At 39.8% G+C, this 21,008-nt stretch overlaps 2 protein-coding genes across 8 annotated transcripts in view; both read right to left on the reverse strand.

Annotated features, from left to right (window-relative positions):
• Positions 1-1,097: 1,097 nt before the first annotated feature.
• On the reverse strand, positions 1,098-14,295 carry Htra4 (HtrA serine peptidase 4). The gene is made up of 9 exons (XM_046463876.2): positions 13,791-14,295; positions 12,941-13,040; positions 11,469-11,673; positions 9,916-10,110; positions 9,443-9,475; positions 7,577-7,691; positions 7,158-7,215; positions 6,680-6,775; positions 1,098-1,878 (listed from the first exon to the last, which is right to left on the reverse strand). The coding sequence occupies exons 1-9, from the start codon at positions 14,269-14,271 to the stop codon at positions 1,713-1,715; spliced, it is 1,449 nt and encodes a 482-aa protein (XP_046319832.1). The 5' UTR covers positions 14,272-14,295; the 3' UTR covers positions 1,098-1,712.
• A 314-nt stretch (positions 14,296-14,609) lies between these two features.
• The window catches only part of Plekha2 (pleckstrin homology domain containing A2), an 84,291-nt gene continuing 77,892 nt past the window's right edge, over positions 14,610-21,008 (reverse strand). For all 7 annotated transcript variants that reach the window (XM_046463832.2, XM_046463834.2, XM_046463829.2 and 4 more), the window contains 2 exons: positions 19,530-19,607; positions 14,610-18,672 (listed from right to left, as the gene is read on the reverse strand). In XM_046463832.2, the coding sequence (XP_046319788.1) occupies positions 18,310-18,672; positions 19,530-19,607 (441 nt within the window). In that variant the 3' untranslated portion in view covers positions 14,610-18,309. The remainder of the gene's footprint in view (positions 18,673-19,529; positions 19,608-21,008) is intronic.

Consider the following 21,008-nt stretch of genomic DNA (forward strand, 5'->3'; position numbering starts at 1 on the left):
TATTATGTTCTGGAAGCAGTATATGCAGTACAATAATTTCTTCATTCTAATTATGTTTTCAAAGCCAACAGTATCAGATATGTATGAGTGGAGCTCTTCTTGGCAGAATTGCCCTATGTAAAAAATTAATTTTTGTCAGTTTAAGGAAACCTTGTTGTAGACTGATAAAAAAGACTTCACATAAGTAACTATAAAATGCTTCACAGTTAGGTAAGATAAAACGAGGAGCCCCACACCCTTGAAAAGAAAAACATAATCCTACTTAAAGGATATTGAACACTGGGGTAGAATTAGGACATGATTTATGGAGACAAGGAAATCTGAACATATTCTCTCAAAATAAACATGATAGTAAAAGCTTTCACAGTAAGCTATAGCAATCAAAAAGAGATACAGTCAAGCTTTTGCATTCATAAGCCACTAGGAATAAAAGAAATGCTCTGACCTACAAATGGTTTTCAAAACTCAGTTCCCATCCTTTGCAATTTAAATAGAAAATAAAAGGAGAACTGTGTGGGCAAGTGCCTGCTCTTCAGAGTAGCTTACAAATTCTAGAAACCATCAAGATAGAACTACTCAAAGTTTACTCTCATAATAAATTGACTTTAAGACCAAGAATCACAGTTAAAATAACTTCCCTGGAAATTTCTTCATTTTGTAGCAGTTTTCCTAAAGTTTTCTGCTTTCTTAATCCTGATTAATATGATTACTGTTCTTATATTACCAAAGGTGGCCATTGTAAAAATATTCAAACAGATTATTTTGTTGTCTAATGTTCTGTGTCACACTGCCTTAACTTTGCTTACAATAGTAATAATTTGCATACCCTCAATTCATAATCTCTGTACCCTAAGGCAGTATTTTTTTAATTGTGGATCTTGAAGAAACTGGACCCATCCTCAAAAGAACACAGATACATGTAAAATTTTGCATAAAATTTAAGGATGCCATATTCAAAATATAATTTCTGGGCTCAGGGTTTAGCTTAATTGCCTAGCATGCATGAATCCCTGGGTTAAATCTTCAGCATCACACACCAAAAAAAAAAAAAAAAAAAAAAAAATCATTTTCAGGGAAATCTGAAAATATTACCCAAAAGAAGATATCACTTTAAGACTTATGTCCTACCTCATCTCACACTTTATTTTTTTTTTTTAATATTTGCAATGCTAAGACTAGAAACCATTAATGTGGCAAGGAAGAACTTGAATAAAAAACTAAGTCTGCAAATTATTGAAGAAGCTATTTCATAAAAGAAGCTCTTCTCAGAGTCAGAAATGCTATTGGAGACCAAAGTTATTTGTACTGCTAGAGTGATAATTTGAGAGTCATTAGTAATATTCTGTGTGATAATCTGCCATAATCAGTTTCAATTTGACTTCTAAGTAATGCCCCTCCTTTATCCATAAGCCATGGCCAATAAGTGTCCCTGCACCAAGGTTTATTAGAAACTGCCTATTTTTAGTTGTTTCCTACCATTCCCACTAGCTCCCCAGATTTCCTGGCACAATAGCCACCTTCCACTTGGCTTAGGAAGCCTTTGTAGCAGAACAGCACCCCCAACCTAATGATCTCAGACTGTGTGTGTGTGTGTTTAAAGTATCCATTTTTCTTTATAAGAAAGAGATCCTAAAATCCCCTGCCATTTTTAGCACTTCTTTGGGTAATAAAATATAGGTTTTGTTAAATAATCCCTCTTTAAAGCAAGAAACTTAATTGATTATTTCAGGTGTTACTGTCAAGAATAAGGTTTGACTTCCCCGACGCACAATGATGGAAAGGGAATCATTGTCCTTAACAGCTTCTATGACATCCGCTGTGGTTGTAACAGGTTGCCCATTTATGCTGACAATTATATCATGGTCTCTCAACCCCGAGCTGGGAAAAAGAAAGAAAGAAAGCGTGAAAATATGAGTTTTACTTGTCTCCATCTAGAATGTAATGTCTCTCTTACAGCAGTACAGTTTTGCTTACACTAAACATATAAACCAGGAAACTAGAAATAACTTAATCCTTCCAAATATGAAGGAACTTCTGTGACATGTCTTGCAAAATCACTTGGAAGACAACAATCCCATTTACCTTTAGAAAATTAATAGTCCATCAGAAACAGGGTAGTAAGTTTGCTACTCTCATATATCAAATTTGATTTGGAATGAAGAGTTTAGCTTTTAATTTCTATGCATTTCTTGACTTCTTTTCACCTCAAGCACATTCCTACTCTCACTAGCAAAAGTGCAAAGACCAGGCAACACAATTTTCACCACAGTTGTACTCCAATCAGTTCGATTTGAACAGCTCACAGTTTATGGAACTGGAGAGTATGCTGAGCTGCCTTATAGAAGTTCTGCTTCAGTAAATCAAAAGGCAGTCAAACTTCCAAGTCTAAATATTAAACTTTGGGGTCTAAGCTCCTTTTCCCCAAAGCTGTGATTGTATTCGGTTTCCAACATATATGCTTCGCACAGAATATATACTAGAAATAAAGAACAGCTCCCAATACAAAACTGCAGTAAATATGTAGCCAGGCTTGTGATCTGCCTTAAAGGTTAAAATAAACTGAAAGAGGGACATCAAATGACTCCTGAAGACATAACTAAGAGAATGGCGATTAAAGAATTAATGGGGAGCACAAGATAAAATGACAATGTAGAAAGATTACCAAAATATGTGAAACTTAAAAAGAAAATAGGAAGGGCTGGGGGCTGGGGATATAGGTCAGTGGTAAATTATGTGCTTAGGATCTGCATGGCCCTGGATTCAATTCCTAATACCAAAAAAAAAAAAAAAAAAAAAGAAGAAGAAGAAGAAGAAAAGAGGAAATTTAAAGCATGAGGATTTGAAGAAACGCTTTAAACCTTAAGAGCAAGAACAGTTTAGGGGAATAACTTGGGCCACGTGCACAAAAAAAGAGGAACTTAATTCATAAAAGTTCTGTGAGTGAGAAAAGAAGAAAGAAACCTGTGAGTTATTATAGTGTCTATTATGCACCAAATGTGAAGAACTAAGCTCAAAAACAGGATAAATGGCCTTCCCCATATCACACAACTTCTAAGAGTCTAAAGTAGGATTTGATCCTGGGTCTTTCAGACTTGAAAAAGCTATCTTCTTGCCACTACATCACTCAAGAAAGAGAATAGCAGCCACAAAAACAGTATAATAAAGGGGTTAAGCCAGAGTCCACCTCCCAGCTCTCTGACCTATTGTTTAACTGTTAATCAACATCTATGTACCACAGCTACTTACTTCCCTGTAAAATAATACCCATATCAAACAAGTATGTAAAAAACACTTTAAGCTGGGCACAATGGTATGCACCTATAGTCACAGCCATTCAGGAGGCTGATGTGGGAGGATCATCAGAACCCAGCAGTTTGAGTCAAGGCTGGGCAACATAGTGAGACTCTACTCCATCTCAAAATAAATAAATAAATATATAAATAAATAATATATACATATGCATACACAAAACACTTTAAATAAATATATGCGCACACAATATATATATGCACACACAAAACATACTAAAGTGAATGAGATGTAGTAAATGCTTCCTAAGTGCCAGCTGTTATTACTGTAACTATTATTATTATTATTATTATTAGGTATAAGTAGGGGAAAGCCAGAAAGGACGGATTCCATTTATCAGGGATTTCTAGCAGTAATTCTTACTTCTAACATACATACAAACCATCTAGGGATTAAAATGCAGGTTTAAAATGCAGATTCTGGCTGTAAAATAGTATGTTCTTGGCTTGCTAAAGACCCTAGATTTGATTTTCAGCAGGGAACCCGGGGTGGGAGGAGAAAGAAGGAAGAGGTGAAAGAGAGAAAATGCAGGAGGTTCAGTGGCTGGAGTGTGCAGCTGTGATTATTCCTTTCTTACTGGCTCCAGCTGATTCTAATTGCCACTGGTTTCAGACCATATTTTTTATTCTAATTTGTTGTATATGGCAGCAGAATGCATTGCAATTCATATTACACATATAGAACACAGTTTTTCATATCTCTGGTTATACACAAAGTATAGTCACACCATTCTATGTATTTAGGGTAATGATCAGACCACATTTGAGTAGCAACAACTTAGAAAGCTAAAAGGAGACTCTTTGGCCCTGGACTAGAAGTTTAAAATAAGGAAGTGAGAGCAGAGCAGGAATGAGGAAAGTCTATTAAGGCCTGTGACGAACCAGATTTAGTAACATATGACCTAGCATTTAGCCATGCTGAAGGTTAGTATGGATGAATTTTCCCCCTATAAAAGAGTTGATAGTCTAAACAAATATCTGAGCGCTTAAAAAATAAAAACAGGCTGGGGATGTTGCTCAAGCGGTAGCGCGCGCGCGCGGCTCTGGGTTCGATCCTCAGCACCACATAAAATAAAGGTGTTGTGTCCACCGAAAACTAAAAAATAAATATTAAAATAAATAAATAAATAAAAACAGTGAGGAAGAGGTAATGTAGACCTGCTAAACCAGGAGAATAATACTTGTAGGAAAAGCTACCTCTTTCCTAATATTAATAGTCCCACAATGAAACCAGCTGGAGAACCTTCTTTGGGTCACTGTTCTAACCCTTGATTTGAGATGCAGATTTCAGCACTGGCCTCTCATACTGCCATCTAGAGTCCAAACAAAAAGGTGTTTTTTTAAAAACCTACGATATGTACGAAGAACCTTTAACACTCTGGATTCTTCCCGTTCTTATCAACTGATAGTTAATTATTTAACTATTTAAACTATTTAATTACCATTAGTTGATTGTCACAAATACCTAATACTTATTAATTACTTAATACTATAAGAGTTCATTGTTATTAATTAATATTGATTTTTAAAATTTTTTTTAGTTGTGATTGGACACATACCTTCATTTTATTTATTTATTTTTATGTGGTGCTGAGGATGGAATCAGCGCTTTGCAATTACTAGGCAAGCACTCTACCACTGAACCACAACACCTGCCCATAAATATTGATTTTTTTTAAAGTTATTAGTATTTATTAATGTTAAAATTAATAAAAGAATTCAGAAAGGTAGCAAGTTAAAAAATAAATACATAAATGCCAATAGCTATACATTGCAGCAAGAAAACATAAACATGTGGAAAATAAATCCTTGTCATAATAACAACAAAAATTTAAAAAAAAAGCTTATATAGGCTTTAGTCTGTAGGTATACATAAAATGTATACATGTATATATGTGTGTCAATAGCTATATTACTATATATGAATGTATATGACTATAAATATAAATATATACACACACATATTATTATTATAAAGAATAATAAAGCAAGGGAAAATGTGGATTTTTCAATGATAGAAAAAAATTAGCTCCATACCTTATACAATACATAAATAATTCTAAAGAGATTAAATATAGAGAGCAAAAAACCCCACAAGTGTACACATATAAAAGAAAATATAGGTGGCTATTTAACTCATTATAGTATTAGAATTTCTAAACAAAAATACTTAAATATATTGGTGTACATATGTATAATATGTACGTGTGTATGTGCGAAATTACCAAAAAAGAAATACCTTTGACTAACAAAAATTTAAAGCATTTCTTCTTTTGAAACATTTCTAAATTTAAAAAAACACAATAAAATTACAAAGTAAATATCAAGCAATGTAGATATTTATAATCAATGTGAAGTAAGATATTAATATCCTTGTAATAATGGCAAAAGAAAAAATGGTCAAAGAACAAATATTGATTTTTTTAAAACTTTTTTTTAGTTGTAGATGGGCACAATATCTTTATTTTTATTTATTTATATTTATGTGGTGCTGAGGATCAAACCCAGTGCCTCCAGTCATGCTAGGCAGGCACTCTACCACTGAGCTACAACTCCAGCCCCGTAACTATTGACATTGAAAGAGTAGATTTGAGGGCCGGGAATGTAGCTCAGTGGTAGAATTCTTGCCTAGCACCGGGGAAAAAAAACAGAAGATTTGATTTGATAATTCCTAGCAAAATTAATTTAAACATAGGTCATTAACTCATAATAGCACTTTCCAATAGAAACATAATGCAAACCACATGTCATTTTATATTTTCTAGTAGCTACATTTAAAAAAAAAAAGGTTTAAGCAAATATAATTAATTTTAATGGTGTCTCCTATTTAACTCAATACACCTAAAAAATTATCATTTTAACATGTAATAAATACTTTTAAATTTTTGATAGGTATTCTACACACTGAGTTACAGGAAAATTTTTTAAATCCGCCCAAACAACACATGCTCAATATGCCATTATAGGATAATAATATCTTACAGAACATACTAAATAAAATGAAATACTGTCTTTCTAAAACATATATAATACACATGTGTGTGTGTGTGTGTGTGTGTATTACACTGCTTCTGGGATTTTTCACTTTTCATGTCAATTAAAATTAAATAAATTTTAAATTTAGTTCCTGATTCACAGTGGCCACATTTCAGATGTTCGACACACACCATGTGTAGGTTGTGGCCACAGTATTAGAGCAAGTCTAAAATCTCACATGCCTTTGCCATGGCACACATCTAAATATAACATGCAAGGGCTGAGGATATAGCTGTTGATAGAGTACTTGCCTTGCATGTACAAGTCCCTGGGTTCAATCCCTCAGCACCACCAAAAAAAAAAAAAAAAAAACCAAAGGCCTGCAATTTGCTTACCTTTCAGCAGCTGTTCCTTGAATTACTTCATACACAAAAACCCCAGAACTCACATCAGGGAAATCTGGATTTTGCCTTTTCATTTCTTGAAGAAAGCTAGAAGTGACAAGGTTAGCAAACAATGATATCATCTGCTGAGCCCTGATACAAACCTGGAACTCTTAGTAGGTACTCTGTCTGCTTAAGGTTCACAGGCACCCATGAGAATCCCTGCCAATCATGATCATTCTCCCCTGGGTGCTGTCCAATCCTCCATGCTAAAGCCTAGAATCACTGAGTATGATCTAATACAGCCCCAGGGAGAGAACAGTGAATGCTGATGCACGATGAGGCAGACACATACCCTATGACAAATAGACCCTCTGGTCACAGGAGTACACTCACTGAAGTCCAAATGTTTTCACTTTCCTAGTAAGACTTTCCAGCTATGGCTTTTGCCTCTGAGAAATAACCCAGATGTGGTCAAACTCATGCTTACTTCAGAGTGAGGGGCAGCATTCGCAGACCCAGATATTTCTTCTGCAAAGGAGCTTTTCCTAGAAAGGAAAATTGTAATGTGTGACTAACAAAACTTCTTTTCTTTTGGCAGAGCTTAAAGACACCCAAATCCCAGAATTTCTGCTATTATAGCTGCCCTTGCACACTGCCTGCTGTGAAATACATGCTTCAGAGAACGTTTCCCCTCCCCACCTCCAGCCCATGGGTTTCAATTCAAGTGCCTTTGGGTACACCTCACGCTTGGTTTTGTGCCTAGTCCCCCAATACGGCCACCCAACCCACCATTATAAGCTCTGAGAACTGATGATCCAGCATGTAGAACTCAAATGGCAATCTCCATTAGAGACTGAGTCAGTTCCTAAAAAACAAGAGGGAACAAAAAAGCCCAACTACCTTCACCTTTCAACTGGCGCTCGTGATAGTCTGCCAAGAACTGTCTGATTCGATCTGAGGGAATCGCAAAAGAGATTCCTGCAGTCACTTTCAGGGTGTTTATGCCAATCACATCACCATCCTGGCAAGGAAGGGAACATCATTCAGTCATGAAGCTTTGCAAACTGAACAGTGCAAAAATCAGGAAAGCGCATGTGTGTGGGGCGGGAGAAGTAGTCACTTAGGATCAAAAACAGAGTTGAGAGGAAATTTGCATGTCTTCAATAGAGAGTATGTTACTTTACATGGCAATTAGTGCAATAGGACAGGGAAGAGAGGGGAGGTGTACTGGGGTAAAAGTTACTGCTTCCTGATCAAAGTGTCAAAGCTGCTGATGACTTCTTTCTCTATTTATCTTGAGCTCATTTTTTTCTTCAGTAAATTACATTGATTCTTAAAAGTGAGCCACACTTTGGATTTTGACACAAGAGGACAAGGAATATTTTGCCTTTTTATTACTTAAGTGAAACTAAAAATAAACATGGAAAAAGACAAAAAGCTGTTGGATATTCAGAAACATTCAGAAGAATTAGCAAAACTGATCTTAGTGAACAAATGTCTGCTCAACCAAAGTTATGAAGTAGAAAATACTTTCAGGCTAGAGCTGCGGCTCAGTGGTAGTGCACTTGCCTGGCAAGTGTGAAGCACTGGGTTCGATTCTCAGCATCATGTATAAATAAATAAAGGTCAATCAACAACTAAAAAAAATATTTAAAAAAGAAAATATTTTCCTCTTGCTGGGCCCCATGGAACATGCATGTAAATCTGGCAGCTTGGGAGGTTGAGGCAGGAGGATTGCAAATTCAAGGCCAGCCTCAGCAACTTAGTGAAACCCTCATCAATTTAGTGAGACCCTGTCTCAGAATAAAAAGTAAAAATGACTAGGGATTTAGCTCAGTGGTAAAGCATCCTGGGTTTAATTCCCAGTACCAAAAAGAAATGAAAAGAAGAAACTACTTTCCTCTTCATTCACTTTCTCATCCTTTAGCCCTTGTTTGTAATGGCAAAGATAAAAAAGAGATTTTTGATTGTAGGAACATACAGATTATAATTCAATAGGTCTGGAGTATGGCCAGTGTATTTCATCCTTAGCCTAGTGAACTCTTTGTTTAATGGAGAAGGCAGGCCCCCAAAATTACAATGTTATAAGTAACCAGTGCCCAACCATTTCACATACAATTAATTTTTTTTAAAGCAAATGTAATATGTAAAGAATAAGCAAAAGCAATCAGTTCCAAGGGACTTAGAAAGCATGAGTCAAACTGCATTGTATTCAGTTATATTTTCACATGTACTTGAGCAATTAAAAACCCTGGCATTTCCACTAGAGACACTCCATAAAATTTAAGAAAGAAATTCATAACAGAACAATGGATTCTGGTTGGTACTTTTTTGTCATCAATAAGCAGGTCAAGACTAAACACCTGGACAGAGCACATTTTATAATTAGCATTTCTAGATGAGGAACAGCTCTTCATATGCACCAGGTGAGTCTTGAAGAATACACATTACATAGCACGGTTGATCCTTTGGTTTAAATCCAGGCTTTTTGGTAACTATCTAATGAAAACAGAAAGCATGTGGAAGAGGAAACCTTCAAAGTAAGCACAGCCAAAACCCTGGTGCTTGTGGTGGGATGAGATCACACACCAGGATGATAAATCCATCATAGATATTGAATGTTTTCCTAACCATTTACTTAAATCCAAGAATAGAAAAGCATTTTTCCACAACTCTCTACACAAGAGTAGCTCCCAAATTTGCATCATAGAATTTAGAAAGTTTTTGAAAGTTAGGAAGAAATATGAAGCAGCAAGAAAAATGGCCACTTACCAAGTTCACCAAAGGCCCCCCAGAGTTTCCATGCTAAAGACAGAAGTTGAAAAAACCATCAGTAAAGCCAATGAATATAGTTCTCCATGTCATTTATACATAGTTCCTAATGAAGCTTATCAGAAGCAGCCTGCTCTAGTGAGCTCCTGTTCTACCAAGGCAGGCAAAATCGTGTCACCTATCATCCCCAATACTGAAGTCAGTATAGGTGAAGACCAATAGCTAAAGGACCCCACACACTAGTAGTGATGGCCTTTATGTCCAGCCCTGAGAGACCATCTGATAGTATGAATGCTAATTATCACATCCAACAGGCTCAACTCTAACTACACAAGCATTCCATTCCTCTCCTAGGGTCTAACTGACCTCTTAGCATACCAAAAGGCCAAAGGGAAAAGAGGTTGCTCTGAAGTCTTCTCACTATATACTACCAGTGTCTTTTGCGCTGAGACTAGACTTCCTACGTGACTTACATTAATGATGGCATCAGTCTGTATGTAGTCCATGTCTGAGTCCTTCAGCCCCAGCTCTTTGCCCCCTCGCTGTGTAGTGCTGACAATCCCTGCAGTCACCGTGTTCTGTAGAGAAAATGGGCTGCCCAAGGCCACCACAAATTCTCCAGCCCGAAGGTCAGATGATCTTCCCAGCAGCAACACAGGGAGGTCAGTCTGCACATAGGTGAGGAAGGCCAAAGAGGACAGAAAGGGTAAAGAATAAATCCAAACCAGAATCAACCAATGTTTGCATATAGCACACCAATGACACCATCTCTGTCATTTTGGCCCTTATCTAAGAAGTACCCTCTCATACAAATTTTTTTGATTGCCTTCTTTCTCAAAGTCCAACAACCACCAAGCTCTTATTTGTTAAGATGATCAGGATCATCTCTAAGATTATTATTTCATAGAAATCACAATTAGTAAACCACCAGCGAAGCAACTGATGGACATGAACGGACATTAACAATGCACTTAGCACCGTTCCAGCTCAACTGTATACAGTGACTAAGCCACCAACAAGAAGGAGATCACCCAGAACAGCAATTCTCAAACTGTAATATGCACATGAAACACCTGGGGATCTTATCAAACGCATTTCTGGCCAGGCACAGGGACCCATGCCTGTAATCCTAGCTATCTGGGAGGCTAAGGCAAGAGGATTGCGAGTTGGATGTCAGCCTCAGCAATTTAGCAAGACCCTGTCTCAAAATTAATTTTTTTTTAAAGTTTAAATGTTCTCAGATGACATGTTGATGCTTTTAGGATATACACCACTCTTTGTGTAGCAAGGACCTCAAAGTCTGCCTTAGCAGCTTTGAGCCAATTGCAATAATTTCTGGTATCTTAAACAGAAAAATTATTTTCTCAGAATCAGCATCTGCTGAAGAAAAATCACAGGAGAGTGAGAGCTAATTAATATAGATTATCAGAGATGTATTGGAGCTGGAATTTGAGAAGAAGATTAACATTAAACAGGGATGAGAGGTGGGAGGGAAAGGGAGAGAGAAGGGAAATTGCATGGAAATGGAAGGAGACCCTCAGGGTTATACAAAATTAATATAAGGAAGTGAGGGGAAAGGGAAAAATAATACAAGGGGGAGAAATGAATGACAGTAGAGGGGGTAGAGAGAGAAGAGGGGAGGGGAGGGGGGATAGTAGAGGATAGGAAAGGCAGCAGAATACAACAGACACTAGTATGGCAACATGTAAATCAATGGATGTGTAACTGATATGATTCTGCAATCTGTATACGGGGTAAAAATGGGAGTTCATAACCCACTTGAATCAAAGTGTGAAATATGATATGTCAAGAACTATGTAATGTTTTGAACAACCAACAATAAAAAATTTTTTAAAAAAAGAGATGTACATACAGGTATGAAAGAAAATTTTTAAAAAGAGGGAGTGAAAAACAGGAAAAAAAGCATATACTAGATAAAAAAGAATGTAGTGTGGGAGCAAGGGGAACAATATATCAGCAAATAGAAGAAAATACGCAGACTCTGACTTGGCTTCTAAATACTTACATTTGGCTCAATCTTAATCAGTGCAAGATCCAACTTATGGTCAATGTCTTTGACAGTGGCTTCATACTGGACCCCACTTTGAAGCTCCACCTGGATCCGATGCTGGTTAGTGAGGACATGAGCATTGGTAACAATGAGCCCATCCTCAGACACTATGAACCCAGAGCCACTGGATGCAGGCATTTCCTTGCCGCTGAGAGGTGACCTGTCTCCATAAGACAACAATATAAGCTGAGGGCAGGAAGCTCAGGGACTCCAGCTGCCATCTGTGAATCATGGGAACCTGACATTCATTAAGCCTATCTCCATCTCCATTTCCTCAGACATTTTACTTTTCCCTGTCAGTTTTCATCTTCTCCACATGTAAATGAACTATATGTATCCTGCCCTGGCCATCTCTGGTGAACATGATTGAAAGCTGGTTCCCAACTCCCCTTTTTTCCGAGGCAATGCTCCCTTCTTCAGAGCTGGTCAGTGCAGCACTCTGTGAGTCCTCTCCAGCAAAGAAGCCAAACCTAATCCTAATATTGTGGGGATATATTGCCACAGATTCAAGAACTCAGGCAGGTAGGGAATCCAATGGTTCTGGTTCTGGCTTAGTTTTCACTACAAATTAGCCTTGTGGCATAAGATAAATCTTTTCCTCAGGCCAGGCATAGTGGCACATGCCTATAATCCCAGCAGCTTCAGAGGCTGAGGCAGGAGGATCACAAGTTCAAAACCAGCCTCAGCAACTTAGCAGGACCCTGTCTCCCCCGCCCATACTGGGGATTGAACCCAGTGGCACTTAACCACCGAGCCATATCCACAGCTCTTTTCTGAATTTTATTTAAAGACAGGGTCTTACTGACTTGCTTAGGGCCACGCTAAATGGCTGAAACTGGCTTTGCACCATGGCTGTCGGGACTCTGTCTTTCAATGAAATATTTTAAGTCTGGGGATATGGCTTGGTGCTTAAATGCTCCTGGGTTCAATCCCTGGTACAAAAAAAAAAAAATCTGCCCGCTGGATTTGGATTTCCTGGATTTAGATTTCCTTGCATGCAAGTGATGGGGTTGGGCAAGATCACCACCAAGATTCCTACTAGCTTCAAATTTTATCTTTGGGGCATGAGGGAAAAAGAAACCTCGGCACCTGAGTATGCAGAAATAGCTCAGATTTGGAGGCCAGAATCCTTTTGTCCTTGTGCCTCTGCTTCTCATCTCAATAGCTTTGAACAGATTTTTGTTGTTGTTATTGTTTTATTTTTGTTGTTGTTTGTTTGTTTTTGAGGTGCTGCAGATGGAACCCAGGGCTAAGCAAGCAAGCACTCTGCCACTGAGTTCCATCCCCTGAACCTCGGTTTCCTCACAGTGGTTTTTGTTTGTTTGTTTGTTTGGTTGGTTGGTTGAAGATTCAATGATGCTTGTAAAGGCCCTAGAGTAGGTAAGGCAGTGGGAAGCAGTATTGGGTAATCCTCCTGTGTCTTTTACCTGCGAAACAGCTGCAGGTGAACCACAGATGGCGCCACCTTCTCCACCACCTCGGCGATGAAGTTGTATTTGCTTCGGACCCTGCCTGCGCTTCTGGTCCCTGTGAAGAAATGCTCCGTGCTTGGGGCAGAGGGAGCCTGGCTCCCCTACAAAATCAGGTGTAATATCTCATTCATATCTTCCCATCCATTATCCTCCTCCCTTGTTCTCTTTCCGTCCCCTCCTTCTCCTCAGGCTTCCCACTCCGCCTGTGGACTGTGGCCCCATACACCAACACCTCAAGAGAGTCAGACCTGTCACACCAGTTGGAAAATAATCACAAAGGGAAGACCGTATTCAAAAGGCTAATGGGGAGAAACCGCGTGGTAACTGGTAAAGAGACTCCTATTAAGGAAGAAAGAAAATCAGAAACAAACCAAAAAAGTTGAATCCCTGGGGCAAATAAAACAGTGAGCCGCACGCGGACTGTGTGATTGAAACGAGGGAGTGAATAATTATGCTTAAATTCAAGGATTGGGGTATTCCTCAGTGGTAGAGCGCTTTCCTAGTACGCCCGAGGGTGCTACCCGCAGTCCCCCCAAGAAAACCGGGCGTTGGTGGGGCGGTAGCTGGGGCGGTGGCACACGACTCTTATCCCAGCTACTCCGAAGACTGAGGTGGGAGAATCGCTTGAGCCCAGGAGTTCGACAACAGCCAGGGCAACAGAGGAAGAAGAAAAAAGTTCAAAAAAAGTGTTCCGAGTCGGGACACTCCTGGGTTCAATCCCTGGTATAAAAAAAAAAAAAAAAAAAAAAATCTGCCCGCTGGATTTGGATTTGCTGGACAAATCCAAATTTGTCCTTGCGCTCACCTGGATCCCCGCAGTACCCTTTCTGCACCGGCACAGCTGGGAGCGCGCCACGGAGACGCGCGGCGCGGTTCTCCGCGCGGAGGGCGCACAGACTGGCATAGGTGCGCCCGTCGCTGCCGCACACCGCCGCCCCTGTCGCCGGGCAGCCGCAGGTGCCCAGCCAGGGGCCGCCGACGTACTCCTGGCTGAAGGGCGCGCCACATTTCAGCCCAGGGCCGCAGGGCAGGCCACGCGCCCCGCCGCAGGCTTCGCCCTCAGCGGCAGCACAGACGCGGCAGCAACGGCAGCGGTCGAGCACTGGTGTTGTCCCCGCGGAACAGGTGGGCAGCGGGGGACAGCGCGTCGGCTCGCAGGCCACGGGGCAGGGCAGCAAGGCTCTGGATCTCCTTGCCTCGACCCTGGCCACAGGTACCGGGGTCAACAGTAGCCACGGCAGAAGGAACTGTAAGAGCCCAGCTGGCTGCAGCAGAGGTCTACTCATCTTGCTTTCTTCTTCGCTTGCACTTTTCCAGTTACTTCACTCTGGACTCACAAGCTGGCCTAAGATGAACAACACTTTCCTGGCCAGGTTGCCAGCCGCCTCCACCAGCCTCCAGGCTTTAAGGAGCAGAGCCTGGCAGACCTCTCCATACACACACCCATACATCGCCCACCACCCGTCCCGCCCCAGGTTCAGGGTCACCCCCAAGCACTGCTGGCAGGTCCGTAGCCCTTTCCTGAGAAGAGATCTACACCATGAGCCCCGTTAAAGCAATACTGAGGGCAAACTGACAAGAGCCATCACCCACCCAAGGCGGGTATTAAGAAAACACAACCGTATTACAGTATTTCACATGGTTTTATTACAAAACAAGCAACAAAACAGTTTTAGAAAATTATTTTTGCTACATACCAATTAGGAGATCACATAAAATGAGAAGCATAACAGTTTCCATGCACTCAGCTCAGTGCTTGCAGTGAGTGCATTTCACAGCTGAAACAGTTTGGTTCAACATAACACAACATCATGCCACATCTTCATAAGCAGAGGGGGAAGGGGTCACATAATATGTTTTTGCCAAACAGTTGCTTCATTCAAACTCTACCTATCGCTGTGACTGTAATTGCTGCAGGCAATAACACAGGAAAAAAAGGACCAAGAGGAAAAAAGGATGTTGGTAGAAAATATTTAATAAACCTGCTCATTTCTGACATGTTTAAAGTTAATAAAGAAAGCTGACTTGAGAAATTAAATTTCCAAAATGCTATTAATGTGTCCATATACCTGTTTATCTGGTTAACACTGAAAACAAACTCATCATACCCCCCTGCTTACCTACTGAATCTGCTATTTATTTATGGGGTCATTTTAATACATATCAGAGCACATTTACATTCAGAGAGAAAAAAAACCCAACTTTTTCTTCCAGTAAACTAAGACTCTAGACCTTAAATCTACTCTTTCTCATAGGAGCTCAGCATTCTGCTCTGAAGTAGAAGTATAACTTCACTATTTTGACCTGAGGTCATTCTCCAAGGTGTACAACTCTGTGCCCCTACAATGTCTCACAGAAAGCAAAAGGGAAACTATTTTTACCAACTATCATCTCACCTTGAGTAAGGGAGTCCATCAAAGTTTTCAAGAATAATGGATGGTAAGCAGTTCAGCTATAGAGAAGACCACCTGAAATACTGTTACACATATGTGGGTCAGGACAACTTCAAAAGCCTCATGGAAAGAGCCAATTCAGGGGCTGGGGTTGTGGCTCAGCAGTAGAGTACTGGCCTCGCATGTGCAGGGTGCTGGGTTTGATCCTCAGCACCACATAAAAATAAAATAAAGGTATTGTGTCCAACCATAACTAAAACATAATATTAAAAAAAGAAAGAGTGAGCCAATTCAGATCAGGTTTCATTCCCCAAAGAAAAAGTTGTACCTTTTTTAGTTCCTTTTTTTAGATCTAGATTTATTCCAGAGCTTAAGCACTTAACCACTAACCCATATGGCATCCCCAACCCATTTTTTCTATTTGATTCAATTTCATACATTTAAAATTAAATGCTATGGTCATATATGCACTATCTTTGGCTCATATTAAAAGGCTCTGGTGTGAAACTGGCCAGAAGGTAAGAAATATGGACAAAGATGGAATTTTGAAATAAGATTTGGGAATGCAATGCTTTTAGGCTTTATGGAAGATATTTTTATTTTTCTGATATTGTTACTATGTTAATGATGTTCTAACTTGGAATTCCCAAGTATTCCTAAGTATATACCAATAAGAGTCCTTGTTTTCCCTTTATTAAGATAATACTAGCTGGATTATATTTAACACCCTTTCAAAACAGACTTTACTAAATGAGAATCCTATCAGCTTACTATAATGGTCAATTCCTTAAGCAGTAGTAACCTAGCAGAGATTTACAAAAAGAAAATGGGTATATTTTCACAATTCAAACACCAAGAGATGACATCATTTCCATGAGTCAGGGAATGTTTAAAGAGACTTAAAACATTAATTTATTTTCATTAGTTCCACATCACATTCTGTGCACTTGTATTTATTAGCCAAATAATTTTCTTGAGAAAAATATGAAGGTGAAACCAGAGACAAGGAACTTTAAAAATCTGGAATGGCTTCTTAAAATCAGGCTATTCGAAGTAGGTTGATCACTCATAAATAAATAATTCCCAAACCAAGAATTTCTGAGAAAAAAAGTACACAAGAGTTTATTTTTAAAAGAAGATGGGAAGAAAAGAGAAAGATCCAGTAGATTTCTCTTTTTAGATTAAGACCACAAGACTACACTTAAGTGAAGGACAGCTCCAACACAGTGAAATCAGAAAGAGTTCTCAATGTGAAACACATTTCAGAAAAACAGCACTACCTGGAAGAACATGATTCTTTTCAAAGCCACTAAAAATTTCTTCTTCAGGTGTTTTTGCTTCTGCATTAGATATGGACACAAGAAGGAACCGGGATTTATTCTTCCTCTTAGTCTCTTCCTCTAGTCACTATTTTTAATTAAAGTATAATTAACTGATCTAGCTGATGAAAGCTACTGATAGAAATAAGCCAAGTTCTCTATCCCTTTATGAAACCCTCCTAAGTTTCTGATAGCAATGCACTAAAAAAATTGGATAGGTAAATGTGCCCAAGGACACTAGAAATAGTATCTTGTCCAGTGAAAGAAAATATGCCCTCAAATTTGTTTGGGCAACTCCTGGGAAATCTCTAGTCAGTAATTTGTAACCTCTAAATCAATGCTTTTATGCCCCATTTTTATTCCACTAAAATATAATCTCAAGATTATCTTTGTATTTTTCCACATGGAACCTCATCAGATTACAGGGTCTGATCATGCAAGCACACACAACTCCATCCAAAGGGCAACAGAAAGGACAAAAAGAAAGCAAATCTGCCAAGGTATATAATAAACTGCACTTAAAATTAGACAAATATTGGCCCATCAAAAAGAGCTGTGAGGCAAGGATTCAAGGCAATATGTCTTTGCCAGAATAAAACTTTTCTCCTATCCAGAAAACATGGATCAAAAAACTTAGCAGGATGATCCATCTCTTCTCAGCACCTGCTTTTAACCTATCTAAAACTCTGAGATAGAGATTGATCTATCACACACATGAATTATCACACGCTTACCAACCCCACACATTCCAAGTAACACCATTATCAAGGGAAATGTCTTTTCTGTTCTCAACAGTCATAGTATTTAACACTGATACCGGTCCTTGGGGCCTGATAAAGAAACAATTCTAATGGGTCTGTTCCTCAATCTATAACATTTGGGGTCATAGCATCAAGAGAACAGAGTAATTTTCAAAACTGGCTCATGTAGTAGAGTTGACTTATTCCTCAGGCCTCAAAAAGATCCCCATCTCTTCTCCTGGGAGGTATCCTAGGGGACCCACCCTTGCAGACATATTCTAAAGGCCACCCTCCAGATTCTAAACACTACCTCTCAGAACGGCTCCCTGTCAAGCCAGAATCTGGGTTTTCCCCTACTCTGAAGCCTTTCAGCCTTTCAGCTGGGTTAGTTACCTGCTTCACAAACTTGAACCAATACATAGGTATGGACTAAAACCAGGTGACTGGCCTAAGAGCCTGTGCCCAGATTGAAAATAAAACAACAACAACAAAAAACTAAAACAAGGACAAGGAAGTACAATTTGGTCAGGGTGAAATGACTCCCAACCTCTTCAGAAGCGGAGATGCTAAAGATAGCCCATCACACAAAAGACCTTGGAATAGATCAACAAGAGGCAAGCCGCTCTCTCTTCACTGAGTATGCCTACAGATCTAACCTAGTGATTTCCCCCAAATTAAATATACTGCATTGATAATATAAAAAAAGGGAAAAAAAAGCCACTTGGCTGGGCCCCTCCCACACAGCTTCCACAGGAATATGAGTGCCATTAAGGGCTCTGACTGTCCTCCAACAAGGAGAGAAAATGAGCCACAGCCTCTTTCTCTCAAGTCCTCCCTCACTCCCCCACTTCCTCCCATGGCACTGTGCTTCATCACACATCAGAGGTCCGTATGTTTTCATCGTCAAGGTTGAACACAAAGGGTTTCTCCTTGGGGTGCTGGGGCTCTGATCTGTGCCTTATTCGGGAGCCTGACAACACCCCAGCAGTACTGCTCTCCCCAAGTCGAGGCATGAACAAAGAGTCCTCTGGAGTCTCTTCAGCTGGAAGCAGCTTTTCCCCAGCCTGGGGGACAGGTGTCCAGGGTTGCCAAGCAGAGGCCACAGAAGGGGCTTTGCAGAGGGTTTTCTTCTCTTCCACAGGTGGCCGCCCTCTGCAGAAGACAGAGTTAGGCCCCCCTGTGAAGCTGGAGCTTCCAGGTCGAGTCAAAGAAATGGATCTGGAAAAGGATATGTCCTGGAAACAAAAAAAGGCAAGAAAAAAACAAAGGACAGTAAGAGCTTTTCCTGACAATGTTTATCCCAAAGCCCCAAGAAAAAATATCCACCCAGGATCACCACCTCATAGGTCCAGAGACGCTTGTCCACAAAAATCAAATATGAGATATAAAATGATTGATTCATAATGGGGTAAGGGACGGGGAGCATGGGAGGAATAGACAAACTCTAGATAGGGCAGAGGGGAGGGAGGGGAAAGGAGGGGGCATGGGGTTAGAAATGATGGTGGAATGTGATGGACATTATTATCCAAAGTACATGTATGAAGACACGAATTAGTGTGAACATACTTTATATACAACCAGAGATACGAAAAATTGTGCTCTATATGTGTAATATGAATTGTAATGCATTCTGCTGCCGTTTATTTTTTAAAAATCAATAAAATAAAATACATTAAAAAAATCATATATGTGTGACAAAGCCAAGTACAATGGTTCATACTATGCGGGAGGCTAAAGCAGGAGAAACACTTGGACCTAGGAGTTCAAGGCCAGCCTGAGCCACATAGTAAGATCCTGCCTCAAAAAATAAAAAAGTTAAAAGGTTCACCAGAATTCACTCCACGTGTATCAGGGTCTGTGTAGCATCGAGACCTAAAGAAACTCTATGTTTCTGACCAACAGTACCTCATTTCTTCCAACAACCAAAAAGAAAAACAAAAACAAAAATTAGTAGAAAGAGAAAAACAAGTCAGTCTGTGGCTTCAGCTGTATCTAGGGCCTGGGCTGCTTGCCTACATCACCAAATAAAACACACCCGCTCAAGGAGAAGCTCTCCAAGTTGACATTGTGCAACAGAAAGGAAGTGACTTACTCTGGGGTGGCACTTGAGGGCCTGGACAGCTGTCCCAATCTCCTTAATCCAGCTGTGCATGTCTTCTGGACTATCCGCCTGCAAAATACCCACAGCACTTATGGACATTTCTGGACTGTGATTTCAGCTTTCAAGACTCTGACTCAAATTTGAGTTCATAAAATCACACCGTTAGAGCTGGAAAGGATCTTGGAAATCATCTAGTCCAGTGGCTTGCAGGCTTTGAGGGCATTTTTCCCTTGAAATATGTTATTTGACACCCAATAAATAAAATCCCTCAAAATAGAGTTGTTATAAAGTGGGGCAGGGGCCGGGGTTGGGGGAGCTTAGTGCAGTGTCCCCCTATTGGAAGTTCCTTGCTCTTCCTGGAAAAGAAGTGACCCAGTCTGCCCTCCTAGTTTTACAGAAAAGGAAAATGAGGCCCCAAAAGCCAAAGTTTAAGGTTTATAGCTGATCTAGATTTGAGTTCTTCTTACTCTCAACATAGTTATCTTTCCACTATAATGATCTCAACAGAATAATCCCACTTTCAATTCCATTAAAGTCAAATTCCTGTGCAAATCCAAAGTATATATAATTATATGTATGATCTCCAGAAATGGGGCTTTTATCAAGGCACACACTACCTGGGTCTGTCCTGAAAAATCCATCCAGGCTTCAAAAGTTGTGGATCTGGGAGATCTAAGTTTAAGAATATGCAGGACCATGCTGAGGAATCCAAGTATTTTCCCCAGAAATAACCTACTAACCCCAGAAGGGGGCAGCAGAGCCTCTGAAAAGAGGAAGAAAAATCAAGCAGTCTGGCCACTACAGGCAGAGCTTCTCAGCACTTCACAGCTTGAGAAGAGCTGAGTTCAAGTGAAATCTGCAGACATTTACCAAGGGCCCTACATAAGTGTTATATGCTCCAACAGATGCTAGCCACAGAGGTGAAAACTGGACTAAATCCCTGACCTCCAGAAAATGACATTTGTTAGGCTTCACCTGGCACCTTCTCTGAGAGTCCCACACAACACAAACATGTATTTGCATGCATGTGCAAAAGTTTGTACAAACATCACATTCCAATCCTCAAAGTTCTCCATGTCCTCGCCTTACTTCTTCCTTGCCCAAAATGATTCCTTTTATTTGCTTTCTATCAGGATAGAACATGACCAGGTTTGGTTTGGTTGATTGGCTTTTTAATCCTCAAATCTGCACTTACTCTTTCCTGTCACTTCAAAACAAACCCTCCTTAGTTGGACATGTGCAAAGACAGTGATCAAGGACACTAGGTCAAAAAGTGTGTAGCAACAAGGGCCCGAGGTGAACACCTCTCACATGTGCTATGCCTGCAAATGTGTTAGCACAACAACCCCCCGACTCTTTCCAGTTATTTGAAAACCTCGTAGTTTCCCAAGAAAAAGATAAATTCATCCTTAGAACAAAATGATAACCAGGATAACAAATCTCCAAACTTTTACTGATTAGAAATACCTT

This window comes from Marmota monax, unplaced genomic scaffold (genome assembly GCF_021218885.2).
Source record: "Marmota monax isolate L192 unplaced genomic scaffold, Marmota_monax_Labrador192_F-V1.1 WCK01_AAM20220418_F8-fsc00224, whole genome shotgun sequence".
Lineage (NCBI taxonomy): Eukaryota > Metazoa > Chordata > Mammalia > Rodentia > Sciuridae > Marmota > Marmota monax.

Bases quoted from the DNA above. Each gene is read 5' to 3' on its own strand.
- Htra4 (XM_046463876.2), bottom strand. From the start codon at position 14,271: ATGAGTAGACCTCTGCTGCAGCCAGCTGGGCTCTTACAGTTCCTTCTG. The intron at 9,476-9,915 runs GTAAGTCACGTA...TTCTGTCTTTAG, and splicing joins AGACTGATGCCATCATTAAT to CATGGAAACTCTGGGGGGCC. The intron at 1,879-6,679 runs GTAAGCAAATTG...TCTTTTTCCCAG, and splicing joins CAAGGAACAGCTGCTGAAAG to CTCGGGGTTGAGAGACCATG.